Below are 20,991 nucleotides of genomic sequence, written 5' to 3' on the forward strand. Positions count from 1 at the left end.
CCTTCATCGGAACAAGTGGTTTTCCACGCAGTCTCTATCTTTACGCGTGCGTGTTTGTGCGTGTGTGTGTGTGTGTGTGTGAACTATGCTGTACAATCGATAGATCGTGTCGGGTTTCTTAACCCCCTTGTCGTTGCTGCATGGGCTGGAGACCCACAATAACGCTGGCCTACTGTGTTGATTGGATTTTGTTACTCCCTCCCTCACACAATTATTAGAGACCGTTTAAAAGGAGCTCGAGGTGTTACGGTCCACGGAGGAGAATGCAGCGTTGGAGAAATGTTGCCAGTTCCGATCATGGACACAAAATGAACAAGGCATTTTCATTGCCAACACGCGTTATTCATTAAATTTCTGGTGATGTCACAAATTTACATAAACATACAACTAGTTGGGCCAAACGGCAAAGTGAGAGCTGTATGAATAGTGGTTTCTTCACTGGGTAGTCATTTACAGCTTAGTCTTTGTGAAGGACTATGACTCTCAAATTAGGAGACTGGCTCTGGTAGTGCTGCAGCCTTGGGGGGCTTATTTGGCCTTTGGGAACCATCCCATCGCCGACTGCCCTAACGCCCTCTTGGCTGAGAGTGGGGATGTAACCTGGGCAAGAAACTCAGATAGTTGGGACAGCAGTATGCTGTTCTGATGGTCATAGTCGGACACAACTGACTATCATACAGGGTAGTATCAGATCACCTCAACCCCCTTTCCAGGAATGGTTATGTCTGTTGGCCATAATTATGTCCAGAGGTGGGTGTCGAATGTAACTCAGAGGGTGGTGAAAATTTGAGAGGATTAAGGGGCTGGGGAAAACGTTGCAGGAGAGGGGGTAGAGTGAGTCTGAATGACTGAGATTTTGTGAATGAACGCATATGGAGAGGCAAAATTTCCCCGCTTCCTTTTTAAAATTTTATTTTCCACATACCACCACAGCCACCATCTCCACCACCTTACCATAACCTTTACTTTTCAATACCACCTTCACAGTTTCCTCATGTTTTTTCCCCCTCCTTTCTGTTCTTTCTTTTTTCCCCCCTCTTTATTATTATTATTTTATCTTCCTTGCCATACCACCCACCACATCTCGCTTTTGTGGTGCGTTTCCATGGCGAGGTGACTGGTGATTCCAGTTTTTCTTTTCTTTTTTTTTTCCTTTTTTTTCGTTACATATTTTTTTCATCCTGCCTCTTCTTTTTCCTCCTCCTCCGCGGTGTATCGATCGGGGTCGATGATGCCTTATCTGCAACGCCGCCGCTTTTGTAGAAGAGCCGAGTGGCTGCCTTGCCTCGCCTTGCCTTGCCTTGCCTTGTCTGTGCCTGCTCTGTTTTGTCTTGCCTTGCCTTGCTACTTCGTGGTGCCGTCCATGATGACCAGCTATAATAGACTGGGTGAAGCAGTGTGGTATGTATGGCACACCGTACCACAACGGTTTTGTCACTCAGTGCGCAGTTTGAAGACCGAAAACCTGTTTGGGGGGAAGAGGACTGACAGACAGCCGTCGTTTACCGCGACTGCTTCGCTTGTGCATCTCCTCTTCTCAACCTCTGTGTGTGTGTGATGGCTGTGCAAAAGTGAGAGCCGGCTGAAGGCTAACTTTTAGTTGGGAGTGCGGCCGCTCACCTCTGGTGTTTGTCTGTGGTGCTAGACTTGTGTGTGCCAGTTTCTGGTTTTGCGTTTGTTTGTGTGTCTGTGTGTTTCTTACAGTCTTTCTGTCGCCGAGTTTTGCATGTCAGGAAGATCAATAAACTTTCGAAAGATCACAAGACTTTCTGTGCATCAACTCAGATATTGTCGGGTGATAGATTTATCTTTCTCTGTCTCTCTCTCTATCTCTCTCCCTCTGTGCGCGCGGGCGCACGCCTCTCTCTCTCTCTCTCTCTCTCTCTCTCTCTCACACACACACACACACACACACACACACACACAGAGTCTTTAGCTTTTATCATGTCAAATCTGCACGCACCTCTCGATTCGTTCCAGAATTTCGCCGCCTGGGAAGCTTGTGTTTGCTGCCACCTCCTCTCTCTCTCTCTCTCTCCGTCTGCCTCTTTGTCCCCGTGATAACCTGTTACGTTGACGTTTTCTCGGTAAAGGCTCGTGGAATAAGAACCAAACTAGTTTGGAAGGTATGAATAAGACTAAAATCTTTCCAGCGATCCACTATATTATTATAATGATTAAGTCTTGTGTATTATCTTCATTAGGCTTGATACAGTGACAGTTATTGGTTGTGAGGAGAACAGCAAAAAAACATCAAACATCAACAACAACAAACGGTGTAAAACATGAATTATAATTAAAATAATTGCATTAAATTTTTCTCAGTGAGAGAAATGAAGTATAGTGAAGTCTGTGAAACCTACAGATAGTATAGACATTTTAAAAAAAAGTATCACAAAGCGTTCACTACAACAGCTGCCCATCGTGAAGCGCCATACAGTGTTACACATATTTCTATATAAATCACTCTCTCTCTCTCTCTCTTCGCCTCTGTCTGTTTCTGTTAAAAGAAAGGCAAGTGCAGCACTTTGAACAAAGAAAGACAAGAAAAAGACGAAAAATGTGTGCTCATGGACTTGTGTGCAATAAAGGACACACACACACACACACACACACACACACACACACACACACACACACACCAGCTCAAGGCCAGTGTCGGTTCAAGGTCACAACATGAAATAATGGATGAAAACAGTTGCGATTGAGCTGGGGATCTTCATCCAGTTCTTGTCACACTTAATTCAGTGATTGGTTATTTGGTTGCAGCTAATCATCAAGGTTAAGACTTCAAAGTACATGGCTTAGAAGTGAGTGATTGATCATGCCCTGTTTCAAGAAGATATGCTTTACTGTGTCCTTTTGTAGGAATCCATAATTCCTCTGCTCGACAAGTCGGCATCACGTGAGTCGGCCTTGCTTGTCTGTTTGTCAGCCTGTTCTTTTCCTAGATGATAATGCAGCACTTTGAGAAAAAGTTCGTGTCGTTCACAGATACATGTGCACGTACATGGACTTCCAAGTCGAGATGAAGTAATGAATTAGAATGTGAATCAAATAACACAGTTTCGACCTACGCGTTAAGGTAAGTGGCGCACATGGCTGACTCTACGGAAGAAGAACGTTGATTGCATGGGACCGGATCGCGCTTCTTTTCATCCCCATTCCCTGCGCTCCACACCTGCAGAGAAATACATGTAAGAATTGCTTTGAAGACCCGTCAGGGTCGGGTTATATGCCGTCGGTTTGGGAGATAAAGGAAGGAGGAGTGGTGCGAGGAAAACCTTCCATTGAAAAAAAAAAAAAGAAGAAAAAATAAAAAGGAAAAAAAAGAAAGAAAAAAGAAAAAGGGGGAAAAAAAGTAAGAAAAAAAAAAGCCACATCGACCACAACTGAGGTGTAGCGAACAAATTCTTCATCATCCGAATCGACGCCGAATGCACTTTCAAGAGCGAGTTGAGAGAGCGAGCTAGTGAGCGACTTAAAAGGTCAAGTGTGAAGTTGAGCTGAATGTCAGGGCGGTTGGCTATACATAGATGGAGGTTGTGGGCATATTTTTGTCTCATTGATCTTCAGGGCCGTAATTGGCTGTGTCTGACGTCACTGGTTGGAACTTGGGTCCCCATGCAGGGCACCGCTGTAACAGTGTGTGCGCGGACTACAGATGATTGTGTCAGAGGCAGAGAGGAGGAAGGTACGAGTGTAAGGGGAAAAAATACAAAAAAAAAAAAAAAAAAAAAAAAATAGGTGGGGGAGGCAGGTAGGGTCAGAAAGGTGTGTGTGTGTGCGGGGAGGTTGGGGGGGCGGTCCGATTAGTTGGACTCCGTGGCATTTGTTTGATTTACTTCTCAAGATGTCTTCTTTTTCTTCCCTTTCCTTCTTGTGGGCATTTTTGGGTTCTGAACGAGACAAATCGGTATTGCATTAAATAGCCGGAAAGAGGAAAGCCCCCGGCCTCGCCACCCTATTTTTTTTTTTTTTTTTTTTAAGAGGAAAAATGCATAGAATGCGCGCGCATTAAAAAGTACATGGAGATGGTGGTGTCCTGACCCAGTGCAAAGATTACAGGAAAAACCGACCACCCAGTCCACAAAGCTGGTGTACGCGCAGAGGACAGAAAAGATAAGCAACGAAAACACATACACACACAAAATGTGCTGTTGTGACACGTTAAACGGATTGAGCTGCTATATAGCGAAAAATGTGACAGGGAAATGTCACCGAGATAAAGCAGAGTGGAAGGAGATGGAGGGAAACAAACCACAATGTTTTACCAGTTGATCCAGGTAACACCTCCCCCTGTCTTTTCGCCATATTGAAAGATTTGTTTATAATACACACTGATACAGTGAGTGGGTAAGGGCGGCAGAGTGACGGTGTGTGTAGGGGGCTGGCAGAGAGATGGAAGAAAAAAGTTTATCTCTGTCACAACGATGACAAGTGGTCCATTTATTTATCTTTAAAATAAAAAGGAAAGAAAAGAAAGAAGAACAAACCGAAGAGGAAGAATTGGTGGTGTGGAGGGGGGTGAGGGTCCGGGAGGTGGGGGTTGTCGTACCAATATCTATCCGTATGTCTGTCTGTCCATACTGATCTTGGCGTAATACAGTATAATCACTCTGGACAAGTCCAGTTCTTTCTTCAAAATTATGATCTGCAGATCGCATGCGTTTTCCCACATATATTTGGGTAGGAAGGCCTAACTGCGTTGAAAAGGAGTGGACGAACTGTTTTTGGTGCAACCAATCGGAGAAATCCCTCAAAAACAAGAGCTCTATTTGACGATCCGTGCGACCTGTTATCTGTACAATACACACGTTGAGCTGGTCGCTTGGACTGGATGGTTCGCAGGGCTTGGAACAGGGTATGTACTTCACACTTTCATGAACATAAATGGTCGTATTTATTTTTCAGGTGGTATCTGCCTTTTGACGGATCGGGGGATGATAATAATTATCAATCTTAGGCAATTTTCCCCTTCTCACATTTAGTGACTGGAGGGTTAAAACTTGGTAGCTGTGTAGTGCCAGATGTTGAACTAGGTGGTCACAATTCGTCATAATGGAACGACAGTTCCTCTGATAAATTTTGAAATGATTTTCAGTCATTTTTGAAAAGGAGTAATCTGTTATGTACAAAAGATATCAGTATTACGTAAACGATCAACTCTATAACAGTTTAACAGATTAAATGATATATGTATATAAAGAAAGACTAGGAACTAAGAAACTAATAGATGAAATGTTTAATATAAAACTATATAAGGAAAAATGTTAATTATTGTAACGGCGAAGTGTAGAAAAAGTACTCCACACAGTTGTCTCTGTGGTGCTGGTGATTGAAACAGTCAGCTCTGGTTGTGACGATAACAGTTGACGCAAGTGTCCGAACACAGACCAGTCTGTTAGCATGTGGTATCTGTTGCACCACTCGTGGCGAGGATGGCCGGAGTAGTGCTGATGTGGATGAGATCTGTTGGGGCGTGCTGGACGTCTTGGTGCCTCCCATAGTAGATCTCGGACATGACGACCAACGTTGCCGGCTAGTATACTGGTCCCCCTCGTGTTCAGGTGCACATCGTCCCGGAGATAATAGGTTGTCGGGTTGTTGTTTTCCACGAAGGAAATGTTGGCTACATCATATAGTTCTGAAGTGCTGATGGCGTTAAAAAGTCTGCCTTCTAATTTCTATTCTTTTATATTTCACGGGGGTTATCTTGCTCAGGACCAACTTTGTGTGTGAATTTTTCTGCGCAGAATCTTTCACTAGGATACAAATGATTTGCACAAGTCCCCGGGTTCGCTTGATCTGAGGTCATTGATTCCACAGTTTTTTTTTTGTTTTGTTCTTTGACTGATGCTGTGTTGGGCCTGGGTTCCCCTGGCTGAACTAGGGGGGCTTAACGGTCGTACACAGACATCAGTCACCTAGAACGCACACCCCTATTGTGGATTGTTGCCCTGCATAGGGGTTATCACAGGATTATAGATAGACAAGATTGCTTGACATTGACGCCATTCTTGAATTTTTCGTCAGGGGCTGACTTGATGATACTGTTCTGCAGCTTTCGTTGTTTTGGTGTTTCCTTTTCTTCATCGGAGGTGGTGGTATTCCCTTTCGATGTTGTTTTCTCTGTTTTCTTTGCTTTTTGTTGGCTTGATGGATTATGTTTTCTTGCTTCAGTGTAGGTGAGTTTTGTTGTTGGGCTGGGATCAGTTTGAGTTTCTTTGGTTACCATAGAAACAGTTCTTTTTGTGATTTGTTGTAGCGTTTCATTTTGAGCCTCCACAATGTTTTCCAGTGACGAGATGCGGGTGCACAGGGTGGTTATAGTCTGCTTTAACTTTAATAAAGCATCAGTTGTATTTAGGCCTACCGCATTCGAAGAAATTGTCTGCCTTTTTTTGTCGTGGTTTGGAGTTCCGTTGTTGTTGTACTTGGCAACCTCGTTTCGGACAGCATAGATTTCGTTTCTCCGATTTTTGCAGCGCTGCCACCTGCTTTCATTTGTCGGCCGGTTGCATAGACTGTTGTTGAAGCCACACGAGCACTGCCGCTTCTTGATCTCATCTTTCCATGTAATTGCGTCAACTTTGCCACAGTAAGTTCAGCTGCTGGTAGTCTCCGCCATTTTGTCGTGTGTGTGTGTGTGTGTGTGAAGTTCCAAAAATGCGTCTACACGTATGCCACCGCTTCACTCTGGAGATGAGGTGTGTTGTGATTGCAGCTGCTTTGATGGCATGCAGTTGAGCCAAAATTCAGTTCAGAGCGAGCCGGATCCGACAGACTGGTGTCCCGCCACCCAGTCCTTACCGTGTCCATTACAGCTCAAGCCGGTGCTATTTATATATATATACATCAACATTTATGCCAGAGGTATGAGTTGCATTCCGATATTCAAAGGTCATAGCATGCTAGGCGTAATTCAATGATTCAGACTCCATTTATAGTGTGTCTGGCTTGGGCTGGTGTGAATAATTTTATCGAAGTGTCATAGTGTGCTGGATAAAGGTGGGGTCAACTCAGTGCACATGATATTGCAGGGGAGAAGGGTGGGGTGGGTGGGCGATGTGTGGTTTACTTCTCATTCTGTTCAGTATCTCACAGGCATGACACATTTCAGAAACCAGTCCACTCTCAGTTTGACCACAGTGAAAAAGACATCGGAGCTGGCAATTGTGGCAAATTTAGGTTCCATTGGTTAAATATTTGCAAATAACATAAGGCTTTCAGACAAACCGAGTTGTATTCCCGTCCCAATAATATTAGTTGGGGTATACATGTATGTCATGCATTCAAACAGGCTGGTAGAAGGCGGGGTAGGGTTGAGCGAGGGAGAATTAGTTGCAAAGCGAAGCAAGAGGATGATGATGACACGAGCCATCCCGAGAGAGAGAGAGTGGGGTGGGGGTCGTGGTGCGGGTGGTAAGATGCGGGTGGGGGACGCAAGACTTCTCTTGAACACAAGTGGGGCTGTGGTAGGTGGTCAGGAAGAGATGCTGTGGAGGGCTGTCCAGTTTTCCGGTCCTCATCACAGGGGTCCGCGTAAGCGAATTACCACAACAAGGGGATCGGTGAGGAGGTTGTCGCGGCGGACCTTGAGAGAGAGAGAGAGAGAGAGAATGGTGAGGAGGCGGGCGGGGAAGAGAGAGAGGGAGGTAGGGGGAGGGGAGAGAAAGAGTGAGGGAGCAGCTGTTAGCGGCTGGCACTGGTAGCAGCAAGTCGAGATGCTCTCCCTGGCAGCCGCGGACTGCCTGCCTGCCTGCCTTGCCTGTCGTCTTCTCGCACCAATCAATGCAATCAATGTCCACAACTGACTGACTTCGCTATAGCTGGCTGCTCCATCCCTCTCTCTCTCTCCCCCCCCCCCCCCCTCTCTCTCTCTCTCGCTCTGCGATCGCCCACACTACCAAACCAATCACTCCGTATAATACGCGTCTCCTTTTTTGTTTTGGTTTGTCTTTTTTTCAGTCAGACGACACTCGCTCGCTGAAAGGGGCCATACCATTTTCGCTTGCTTTTTGTGGCGGTTTTGGGGTGTGATAACGATGCTTGCTCATTGCTGCATTAGTTCTGAGCAAGTCATACCGTTGTCTGTAATTTTTTGTGTAAGTTCCTGAAGAGAGTGACAAAATTTCAGAGATGCTGAGAACAGAAAGGGAGAGGGAAATGGTCAACAGCCCCCTCACCCCCCAGCCACTCATGCTTATGAAATGTTTGGGATTGGTAGAAATATAAATCTGCGATGAATTGGATCACGAGAAAAAATGTTATTTATATGTTTATTATTTTATTATTTTAATGTTGCTGGGCTGGCCCTTGTGGAACAAATGACATGCAAATCAGCCATTGTGCTACGTACATTATACGCATGACCTCGAAAAGAGGGAAAATGCACCCAGTGGAAACCGTCCAAAAGTGCACACGTGTGGTGGCATGCGTTGGGTGTCCTTGAGGTCCCTGAGGTCTCCATGAAGAAACCGTGGCAGACGTGACATCAATTCTGGACGCTGCTCGTCCCGAGCCTACTAGTGCTACCCGCCCCACTGTCTTTGCCACCAGCTCCCAAGTTCGTTCTGTCGCTGCTCAGCAGGTACTGCTTCCACAGACGTACTCACGGGGAGGTTAGCTGGGGAAAGGGGGAAAAGAGAGCGAGAGAAGGATGAAGGCAACAGAATGGACGATTCTGTAGCAGAGGTGTAGTCCTGGAGACACCGAGAGGAGAAGAGACATTAGTGGTGAATGGGACTCCAGATTGCTTAAAAAAAAAAAAAAAAAAAAAAAAAATCTCCCCCCCCCCCCCATTCACCTTTTCCCTCAAATACCTCCACTCTCTCTCCCCCATATATATATATCCCATTTAGTTTCTGCCTTGGAGACAAATTACATACAACTGTATGACCTGCTCAGAGATACAGTAAAAAAAAAAAATCTTTCAGATAGTATGAACCCGTTCTCGCGCGTGTGTGTGTGTGTGTGTGTGGTGGTGGTGGTGGTGGTGGTGGTGGGGTGGGGGTTAGATGATATTTGACATCAAAACTGTGGTACGATGAACGGGTCATTGACAAAGATGCTGGGGAAAAGGGGAAAAACATACACAACAAAAGGTCGGAGCTTCTGCTGTTTGATGGGCACGGGCACATTCTGGCAGTAGAGTTAAATGTGGCTCGGAGAAGATGAGCCCAGTGGGCTTGCTTGCGGAAGTTAACGATCGGCCCGCTGGTGGAAGATGAAAGGAAGGGTTTCCGCGCAGACAAAACACTGCGGCCATTACACGGGCACTTGACGACCGGGGCCAGGGGTTCGCGGAGAGGGGGGGGATGTTGAGATAGGGGGTTGGATTTGTGTGCAGGTGGGGTGAGGAGAAGGGGATGAGCTGGATATCGGCTTGACTTGGCATCGACCGGATTTGGGGGAGAGGGGAGGAAGATTTCGCGCGCTTGTGTGTGTGTGTGTGTGTGTGTTGGTTCGCCCATAAGTTATTTCCACTGTGACAATGACAGACAGATCAGTGAGAGTCCAATCATGTCAAACAAACACCCCCTTTATTTAGGGCAGTGTGTGTCGGATGTGTCTGTTGGTCCACCCGTTTGTCTATATCATGGGCTATACGATGCATTTACGCCCACATACAGTTCGTAAACAAATTGACCAAGCTAAGATTTTGCGCGGCTGTATGCGACGCTTTCTGTGTAGGTTTTAGACAAGTGTAGGAAGTGACTCCCTTTCGAAGGAATTTCAATTTAGGGATTGCGTTGTTGCTGTTGCTCCTTCGTTTGTCTCTGTCTCAGTCTGTTTGTCTGTCTGTCTATCTGTCTGTCTGTCTCCCCCCCCCCCTCTCTCTCGTTTTGGTATGATGCGAGTCGATGTCACATGCTCAAATAATTAATATACGGATTATATGTACTTTGTTTCCTGTGTACTGTTCAAACCATGGAGATGAACGACTGGGGGGTAAAAAAGGCACAGTACCCGCCTGCCACATGGACTTTTTAAGCAAATGACAAAGTACCAAAGTGCCGCTGATCCCTTAGTAGTTTAGCTTACTTTGATTATGTTTTTCCTTTCTGCTCCATTTTATTTGTTTTGCACAATTTTTGTTCTGATTTGTACCTACTTTGTCACTAGAGCTTTACAGCCAGTGACACTAAACATTTCAGTGTTCAGTGTTCTTTCTCTCTCTCTTTTTCCAACCCTCCATTCCTTTCTGTCTTGGATAAATATTCCGAGCGAACATTGATGTTATCAAAACTGCCTTTTTTTTGCTTTGAAAACTGTTGTTATCAGCTTTGTAAATAGGCCTACTTTGTAATGAAGCCCATGCGTTTATGATTTTCCGACCGCACACACAATCCGAATGTCATTATGTGCAGTGTCTGCTCCATTTTTTTTAAAAGCGCCTCCTGTTTTGGATAATTTGTTGCCAACTACACCACATTGGTATCCACGTTGGAAGTAACTCTTTCATTAAGCTGTCAAATTCTCTCTCTCTCTGTCTGTCTGTCTGTCTCTCTTCTCTCTGTGTCTGTCTGTGAGGAGAAGGGAGAAAGGAGGCTGTCACAACTGTGACTTGACCAGGCGCTTACTGCTGTTGACTTTACAGCATCGGAAAGATTTGTTGTTGTTGCTTATATTGGGCCAGGAAATTGGTTGTCTGACCATAGCATGTCATAGATTTCCCCCTCCGGATGTTCATCTCTCTTATTGGCATTTAATGTCGAAATCTGACTTCGCCTGTGAACGGTCGAATTTCTACTTCCTGTTTTCTCGGTCCTGTGTTGTGTGTTGTAAATTAAGTAGGATATGGTTGGCAACGAGAGAAGTGTTCTTTCCTTGTTCTCTTAAACAGTGTGTTAATTTGTCTGTCCTGTCTCTGAACAATCTCTAGTATGTTTTGATAATAGCCATCACATGTGCAAGTGTGTGCGCGCAATGTCGAAACACACCAGCGCATATAGTCACTTCTATTATTCATTTTTTAGATGTGTTAAAAAAAAAAACAAGTTGTGCTTTAGTAAAGCTGACACTTTACAAAATTTGCTCCAGTCAAACTGTCACTTAACTCCTTGCATTGCATGCAGGACATTCCTGTTTAAAATAGTGCTCTGCGTAACAGGGAGGGATTCCCGACGGCTCTACGGCGACACAGTGGTGTATTTCGTCATGCGGAAAAATGGAGGTGTGGTGCACAAATAACTCGTGTCTGATTAATATCGACGACTCCAGTTTGAGTGTGACTGCATTGTTAAGTCTTTTGAAATGCGTTGGGCAGTGTCGGTACGTGCTCATGCCTGTGATCTCTCTCTCTCTCTCTCTCTCTCTCTGTTCTTTTTCTCTCCCCCCTTCTGTGAAAAAAGTATTCCTACCCCCTCTACTCATCTTCTCCTACTCATCTTCTCCCTCCTTTTCCAGTTCCTCCTCCTTCCCACGCACGAGCACCAGGTTGATTAAGATAAATATGCTGGTTGATTGGTTAAAGTTTTAACGTCATATTAATCTGTGAATGTTCCCCTCAACCCCCTCCTCCGCTTCCCTTCTACCATCTTCAGAAATGAATTTCATTCGAGAAGAACACGTCATCTGTGGCATGCCACAAAGCCATTGGAAATGAGTGGAGAGAGAGGAATTGGGGTGAAGGATATGGTTGAGGGAGTAAGCTATGTTAAAGTATGTGGTAGTATGCAGGTCTTCATGTTCGCCTTTTACTTCGTTGTGCTGGATCGAGAAATATACGAGTCAGGGTGTGAAAAATCGCACATGCCCGAATCATAAAAAAACAATATCGAATTTATTCATGATCGTTTCTCCTTTCTCTTTCTCACGTTTTCAAGGTAATTGAAACCTTGGCGAATTAAATAAACATTCAACTAACCTTTAAGCAGAATAACAGACATTATCAGTCCTTTTCAAACAAAAATTCCTATTTCTCATCTTCATTTGCGATTATTGCTTGTTTGGGGGTATTTTCTCCTAATGGGCACTCAATGAACTAAACCTTGAACCTTTAGAGAGAGAGAGAGAGAGAGAGAGATGGTTTGGTTTATTTTTGTATATTTGTTAGGCCTCCGGTCTATATCGAAGCAGAGAGAGAAGAGAGAGAGGGAGTCATTTTGTGGCTGGCTGTGTGTTGCAGATGGAAGGGATTATCGAGCGCATGCAGGACGAGTGCACGGGAGTACCGGTACGCACCGTCAAAAGCTTCATGTCCAAAGTACCCAGCGTGTTCACAGGTGAGGATATCACCTTCTCTTCCTCCTAATATTGTTTTCCGTTTTGTTTTATGAGTCATTGCATTCATGACCTCTTTCTTTGGAATATTTTTCAGAATTGTTGACCAACTTTATTCCACACTGTCGAGCATTTTCCGTTTCACGGATGCGTATATTGAGAGAGTTGCTCATATCTCCTGACTTGCATTGCACCTCCTCCTTCCAACCCATACCTGTTTCTTGCCCATCAATTATCTCCCTCTCCGCACCTACTTCTCCCCACCCTCGCTTTCCTCGAAAATTTTCCGCGTCTCTGAAGTGTTTTCATGGTGCTATGAAATAATGTGAATTTGCCGTTCTATTAATTACGAAGAGAACCTCTCTGTCTCTGTCTCTCTCTCAGAGTTTTTATCCTTGCTTGTCTGTCCATATCTAGAGGCACATACATACATACACAGACGTCACGTATTACTGTTTTGCCGGCAAGTTTCGGGAGACCGTGGATGCTTGCCCGTCACTGTATCAATCATAAAGCTGGAAACTTGATCTCTGTATGTTGCTTAGTGCTATTTTGGATCACTATTGATTGGATTTATTTTCTTTGGTTCCGCCTTTCTTTCTTGCATTCCTTTTTTTTCTTCCTTTCTGTCTGCACTGCGCTGTGCTATTTTTGATTTCCTTTGACTTCTTTTTCCTTTTTTCCCTTCTAAATACGTTATTGTTGTTTGTTTCTTTAGCTCTTTCTTTTTGCTTTTCTCTCCCATTTTTTTCCTGTAGAATAAAAGCCTGAAGTTCGGAAACGTGATCAGGATCTAGAAAAACAAACAATAACAACAACAGCAACAAGCAAACAAACAAAAAACATTCATCGGCCTGAACTTTTGTTCTTTATTCGGTCTTTGACAAACGCTTTGATGACAATTAACATGATTGCATCATGTTGTTATTGTTATGGATATTGTAACCTTTTCTCCCGAGTTAGTACAAGTATGTATGTTGTATCATCATTGAGCACCAGCCACCATGTGTGTGTATGTGTGCGCGCGCGCACGTGCACAGTATGCCAAACACTTTTTTTTTTTTTTTTTTTTGTAACTCACTTGTATAGACAGAATATGTGATAAACCTGTTTCGGTTCTCTGTGTTCAATTGCAGTTTGGATCAACTGACGGAGTTTACACATCCCCAGTTTGATTCAGTAATTGTTTTTCTCTGTGTGTGAGTGATTATTATTATTATTATTATTATTATTATTATTATTATTATTATGTTAATGAAAATAATCTCATAATATATTGGAGTTATTGTTAAAACTTGCCTGAGCCGAAAAATTGTGTTGAAGACAGGGAAGGTTTGGTCGTAAAACATTGAAATCCCGATCGATATGGGCTACTTAAAATATAATTGTTACGTTTCCAGCACACAACTTTGGTCGACAAACACTTTTTTGATGGTGAGCAATAATATCAGTTGGATCGTCATGCAAGCTCTGGTAACCCTTCTGTCCCCCGACATTCTCGGTTTTATTGTTGTTGTACAACAGGAAGCGTGCGTCATGAAGGCTTTGCTTCTTCTTTTTATTTCTGCCTACATATGCAAACATTGAGTGTGTATGTAAGAACCTTTCACGGTTGTTTATGTATAGATCTCTCTCTCTCTCTCTCTCTCTCTCTCTCTGTGAAGGGGTGGTGTCATAAATACTGTGGGGTCAGCGTTTGTTAATGCTGTTGTAATTAAATTTTCACTCACTTTTTTTGTTGTTGTTGGATGGTTGTATGGTTGTGTATTATTTTAATTTTACTTCAAAGAAATAAAACCATTGTCATTTTGTTCTAGGAGCTGATCTGATCAGTTGGATGATGCGCAATCTTGATGTGGAAGACCAAGGTGAGTGACATTTTCAGCTGGAAGTAACCATCAGTATGAAAATCTTTCTCCTTTATATTGACTCAACGTGGGTTAAATGTAGTGAAGCTGTGTATCCACCCTATCTCAGTTGTCTGTGTGTGTGTGGAGGTTTGAGGAGAGGGGGAGGAGGCGTGCGCCCGTGTGTGTGTGTGAGTGTGTGTGTGTGTGTGTGTGCGTGCGCGCGCGCGCGTGTTTTACCCATTAATGTTGGTATTTTCTCGGAAATTGCGAATGGTATAGAAACCTATGTCGCTACGATGGTATTATTGGGCCCTTTCCTCTCAACATTTTCATTATATAGTTTGATGAGGAACGTGAGAGGTAAAAGATCGAGGGGTTTATTTCGCAAGACAGAAAAGCTAGATATATCTCATGTATTGTTTTCAATAATTATTTAACTTGGTTTAATGTGGAGCCGTGGTAACGGCATGCATCTATTCTAAACCTTATTGACGTTCAATTACAAAAGATAAGTCACAGCAAAGGATATGGTTATAACAGGAAAGGTAGTTTGTAGGTTCCAAGGAAATAAGGCTTTGTACACAAACTTCATCGAGCTTGGTACCTCTAGTAACTGGCACGTTATCAGTAGTTTGCAATGCTTGAGAGAGAGAGAGAGAGAGAGAGAGAGGTGGGGAGGAGGGGAATCGACTGCGAGAAATGCTTTTTGGGACGGAAAGAAATTTCCCAGAGACAATTAACACAAACGTTCTAAAAAACAACAACAGAGGTCTTGCGTCCGAAACACCAAGCATCGACCCTCCTCCCCCGTCTTCTAGCTGCCAGCCCTGCGGGGGATGCTTGTCATTTGCTTTCACACTTTTGTTGTTTTAACCTCTCTTTGGCTGCAGCAAGGGTCAGCGCTATGTCACTTTCTTTCTTTCCCCTGCTTTTGCGCTGGATTTAGCTGTAAATGCTCGTTACAGGAAGGGGAGGGGAGACGAGAAGAATGTCAGATACTGTTTTTTAAAACATCTGCAACCATTTCCCTTCAGTTTGCAAAAGGGTATCTGGAGTATCCATTCAAGATTCAGAACTAACAATGTCACAATAAACCTTTAAGTATTTGTTGTGTTAGACAAATGTTTTCCTGTTGACGAAAAGTACGTTGCCTCTGAGATTTTGGTCTTGAAGTCTCGGGATAGTCATAAATGTGTCTACTTTTTTCTTCTTTAAAAACTATATATTTCTATTTGTCTCAATTGACCGAAACAGGAGGCAGTAGGACCCCTGTTAACTAAACTCACAGGGTACCACCTCAAGGCCAAACAACAGAAGGCGTGGATGCAAAAGCACCCACGTCACAAAAGGACAGACCCCTTTTACAGCCTGCTGACTAGGCGGGAACAGGTGTCAGTGTTCAGACTCAGAACAGGCCAGAACCGCCTGAACCATCACTTACTTACACATCAAATTCCGCATTGGTCACTCAGCATGGTGCCCATGTGGCACTGTCACTGACAGCCAGACAACAGATCACTTCCTGCAGTCCTGTCCCCTCCATGGGGCGCTCAGGAAGAGGTACCTCTCCGACCCAACTCCAGTAACCCGTAAGCTCAACGGCTGTGTGGAGGACCAGCAGCATGCAACTGCCTTCATTGCGGAGACTAGGGTGTCTATCTTACCAACAAGAGGAAGAAGAAGAAGAAGAGGGTACCACCGATACATCCATCTACCGTCCCCCTCACCACATCCCTTGTTTTTATCTCAAGCTCAGGGCCAGACGCTAGTGTTATCTTTCCAAGAGGGCAACGAGAAAGTTTGGCTTGTGCAAAAAAGGATGGGGTGGGGAGGTCAGGTCGATGCTCTCGATCCAGCCCAGCTTCTCTCCAAAGGAAGCTACAAACCCAAGACACCACCCCACGTTTTTTTGTTTTTTTTTTCTCCCCCCCCCCCCCCCCCTCCACTGTGTAAGTAACGGGACCCCATAATCTAAGGCTTGGCGGCCGACAAGGGGGTCGGCGTGAGCCTGGGGTTGGAAAGATGAAGATCCCATACCTGGGCCGAGAGCAGGAAGGTTATCGGACTCTCCCCCGTTTTCCCCCCCCACACGCAACCCGAACGTGATGCACGCGATATCTGCACAAATTTTCCCTTCTCCTTATCGCGGCTAAGGTATCCGCAGCCTGGCCTAATAAAGCCTGTCGGGATTAGGTCGATTAAAAAAAAAAAAAAAAAAAAAAAAATCTGAGCTGATCATAGGCTGCAGGGAGAATGGGGATTATCTTGACTTATTATCTCTATAATAACCTCTGTTATCTCTGATTATTTTAAAAAGCTAACAAAAAATGCTTTGATGCTTTACATGGCTGTACAAGTTTCGTTACAGGTCTTATTCTCAGTGCCTGACTTTTCCTTTCTCGGAATTCAGTATATTTGCACACTCTGTTTTAGCTTCTTTTTTTTTTTCTTTTTTTTTTTTGGTTCCTCTTCCTTGTTAAAAACATGTCGGCAATCTTCAGAGTATTGTAAGCCAGAGACCCCAAGAAATATAATTAGAAATCAAATGGGTATTGGTTTCTGTAACTGATGATAATGTTTACTATTATTCTTTCTTTTCAATCAGAAGAATCGCTCAGAATTGTGATCATTGGCTTGGCCAAAGTGGCTTTCCAATTTGCTATTAGGTTTCATGTGAACAAAATTAAAACAGGGCAGGTTGGGGTCCTGGGGACCGCAGCCCTTTTGAATTTCTTCACATGGCCTGTGAATATTTGCCCATCAAAGCACCGATTACAGCTCAGAATACTCGATCTCTCTCCGCGTCGAAGACCTGGTCTCGAATTGGCTGCTGTGACGGGATATGTTTGTACGCTTTCGATGGGCGTAAAATTGTAACAAAGTAAACTCTATTTAAAGAGCAACAACAAAACAGTATCAGCAGCAGAAACAACAGCAACAACAGCACACACACACACACACACACACACACACACACACACACACACACACAACGCACGCACGCACGCACGCGCACGCGCGCACAGACACACACATACACAAACACGCGCGCGCGCGCACAGACATACACACGCCAAAACAGCAACAGAAACAACAACAACAACAACAACACACACACACACACACACACACACACACACACACACACACACACACACAGCTGCGCCAACTTGTTTGTTCAAACAAGAGAGCTCCAGGCAAGTGAAAGTAAAGCGTTGCCACGGCTTTCAGTGGGGCCCCCATGCATTCCTCCTCAGCCTTGTAGCCCTGGTTGTAAATTTTCCTTACGTGATCTGGACACTTGAAAAGAGCAGGAGAGAATGGAGAAGAGATTGATTGTGTTTACCCGCTCTTTTTCCTGGAAATACCCCGTAAACGCAAAACAACTGTGGAGTCTTCTATGTCGGGGCTTCTGTTGGAGTTTGCGGTCCAGGATTTGTCAGATATACGAGGATTGTTCATTAAAGATTTCCCCTGACACACTCCACACGGACTGAGAGAAACGAAACTTGGCACAGTCGTTAGTCTTTCTCTGCATAGGTATCACTTTGGGTGACACATTTCTCCCATCGCTTTATGCAGCTGTGAAGACCTTGCCTGTAGAAGTCTCAGGTTGCGCCAGAAGCCACGATCATCGTCTGGGAAGTGCTTTCCCTTCATAAATTACTTCAAAGTTGGAAAGCGGTGGAAGTCAGATGGTGCGAGGTCGGGAGAGAAAGCGGGGCGAGGAAGGGTTTCTTAGCCGCAGGACCGTGCTTTCGTCTGAGCAACATGCTAGTTGTGGACCGGGGCGTTGTCTTGCAGGAGGCGGACAGCATGTCTCGCCTCTCGGTTTAGATGGCCTCCCGCAATTTCAGCAGCAATGAAGCGTAGTATGTCTCGGTAATTGTGGTACCCTTTGTCAGGAAATCCATACGCGTTGGTCCCAAAAGACCATGAGCATGATCTTGCCCGCTGAGGATTGGACACGTGCCTTTTTCGGAGGTGGTAAACTTGTCAAAAAGCTTCCATTGCTTTTACTGGGCTTTAGTCTCTGGATTATAGTGATCGACCCATGTTTCATCCTGCTTGATATGTGTGACGGAGAAGTCCTGGTTTTCTTGGCACATGGTCAAAAGAGCCTGGTAACAGTTGACTCGTTTCTACATCTTGAAAGATGTGAGCAACCGAAGAATCCGTCGTGCAGACAACTTCCGCATGTGGAGAAGGTCATGGATGAATTTTTTCACAGACCCCATACTGATCTTGACATCTTGGACTAGTTGGCGAAACTTTGATATATGTTCTGTGTGGCTTATTCAGGATTAAAGAGGCTATGCCAGTCTTGAATAAAAGCTAATTTGTTTTTGCACATTTCTTCTGTCTTTGCTGCTGTGTGCACATGTCAAATGATTGGTATAAGGACAGGCCCGACGCTTCCTTTTTTGAGGAAGTGTCTGGGTTTGTTCCAATGTACCTTTTATTTACCTGTGTGCTAGCTGAATCGGTAGCGTAAGCATCACTGACTTGAAGTTGTGTACCTTGTATAATGGAGAGAGTTACCACTCTTTACTATTTGTTAAATATATATATATATATATATATATATATATATATATATATATATATATATATATATATATATATATACATGTATAATGATTACAAAACAATGTACTACCAATCGATGTGGGCTACCTGTGATAGAATTGCTCAGTTTCCAGCACACAACTTTCGGTTTTATAAACTGTCGTTTCTGATGGTGAGCAAAACTTGTTTGCGATCATTATATTTATATACTGGTAACCCCCACCCACTCCACCGTATGTTTTTTGGTTTTGTTATTTAGCAGGAAGCACGCGTGAGCCATGAAGGCTTTACTTCTTGTTAAAAGCATGGACCAGTTTGGAATTAAACCACACTTCAAATTTGTCAAGGCGTCAGGTCAAATTTAGTATACGCTTGAAAATGGTAATAAGGTATACATTTTTTTCATTTTGTAGTTCAGATCCCGTATGATTGCTGAAACAAGAGAGCGAGAGAGAGAAGGGTGGGTGGCGGGTGGAGGGGTAGGGGCATGCATGCAAGTAAAACGTTGCCACTGCTGCCATTCCACTGTCTGCTTCTCGAGTCGCGCGGCTGTTAGTGTTTCTTCACGTGATCTTGACACCTGCAATAGCGGAAAGAGGGTAGGAGAAGAGGACAATATTTACTACTCTTTTTTTACCCCTGGAAATGGTTAACTTGAACTGCATGTCAAGTCTTCCACGGCCGTCAATGGGAGTACTTTACAATAATGTGCGTTCACTGTTTAAGTGTACACCTCAATGCCTCTGATCTCTCTCTCTCTCTCTCTCTGATGCAGACATATATATGATAACAGGTAAAATCCAAATTCATGCAAAGCCCCCCCCCCCTCCTCCCAATAGTTATGTGTCATGTTTGATTATCAAGACAGAAGACACTCCAGTAGTTTCATGTCGAGTAAGAACCGTATTCATTGTAAGATTTTGTGATAATAGCGTTACAATAAAACAGCGTTTATTCATGGTTAGGTTTCGTGTGGACAAACAAAAACAAGACTAGCTAGTGCGATGGAGGTGGGCGAGTATATCCAGAACGTTAGAAATGTGAATAAATGTGGCTACAGTAAGTGGCCTGTAAGCATCTATAAATCAAAGCACCGACCCGAAATAACCAGGTGGAAGACAACTTGTAGAGGTCTGGAATTTGCCGAGGCGTTGGTACAAGTTTTGTGCACGCATAAAGGTGGGTGTAAAATGGTAACAACGTAAACTGTTTTTCTATTATTTTTTTTTTAACTGGCAGCTGCATTAGCTCCTACTTGTTTGTTCAAACACGGGTGAGAGCCGCGGGCATGCGTTGCCACGCCACTGCTGCCAAGTACTGAAGTCTTATGACTGAATGGTTCCTCACGTGATCTTGACACCTGAAAAGAGCAGAGGGGTGGTGGGAAGGACCGAGGGGAGTTCAGGTGTTCACGTGAGCACGCTCTTCACCGGGAAACGCTCTGCATTCGTAAAAGCACCAGTCACTCTCTTCGCTTCCCTTCCCTTCCCTCCCTCCAGCCCGGCAGCTGTCAGAGGTGCTTGGCATTAAACAGTGCGCTTCAAATACATCGCCTTCGATCTTTTCTCCCATGTTGTCCACATTTGAGGACGCCATGCAATAAATTGTAAAGTCATAGTTGTTTCTTCGCGCATCTTTACAGCAAGTGGGATATATAACGCTGATGAAAACTGAGCTTACGCAGACAGGTGGTGATATTGGTCGACGAGATAGGGTGTGGGGGGTTAACGATCCTGGGAAGAGAGGAGTGTATGACTGACTTGACACTCCACTAACACTAGCACAACAACAGACGTCTGGTATCAAAAGTTTTACTTTTTTGTTGTTGCTTTTTCTCCCCACCAGTTATTTAGGAACCGGAAGAACACGTAAAGGAGAAGAGCGAGTTACACATACTGTGAGATTACCTTTGGGTGCGCGGTATCAAGATGTTGATGTCGAAGCTATTTTAATGTTGTTTGGTGGTTGACGTCATGCATTTTCAGCATGTGCGTGACTTCAGCCATGGCAATTTTTAAGCTGCTTTTAAGGTGTGTGTGTGAGTGATTTGCAATCAGTGCTTTCTGTCTCCAGAATTCTCCCTCGGGCCCCATCCTTTTCCCGATTGTGTGTGTGTGTGGTGTGTGTGTGTGTGTGAGTGTGTGGTGTGGTGTGGTGTGTGTGGTGTGGTGTGGCGTGTGTGTGTGCATGCACGTACGCGTGTGCACGCATATCCATCAATGTAATGGGAAGAATAGTAAGGTAAGAAGAATTCTTTAAGATGTATTAGGAATATTTTCATGGAAAGAAAACACTTACTATAATTAACCTGTTTGGGCAGTGACTCTGATTCACTGGAACATTT

At 44.2% G+C, this 20,991-nt stretch overlaps 1 protein-coding gene across 1 annotated transcript in view; it reads left to right on the top strand.

Moving 5' to 3' along the window:
* LOC143296127 (regulator of G-protein signaling 7-like) overlaps nucleotides 1–20,991 on the top strand; it is a 106,540-nt gene that overhangs the window by 17,145 nt on the left and 68,404 nt on the right. The window contains exons 2-3 of the mRNA XM_076607910.1: nucleotides 12,134–12,230; nucleotides 14,046–14,096. Of these exons, the coding sequence (XP_076464025.1) occupies nucleotides 12,134–12,230; nucleotides 14,046–14,096 (148 nt within the window). The remainder of the gene's footprint in view (nucleotides 1–12,133; nucleotides 12,231–14,045; nucleotides 14,097–20,991) is intronic.

Source organism: Babylonia areolata, chromosome 21 (assembly GCF_041734735.1).
Source record: "Babylonia areolata isolate BAREFJ2019XMU chromosome 21, ASM4173473v1, whole genome shotgun sequence".
Classification (NCBI taxonomy): domain Eukaryota; kingdom Metazoa; phylum Mollusca; class Gastropoda; order Neogastropoda; family Buccinidae; genus Babylonia; species Babylonia areolata.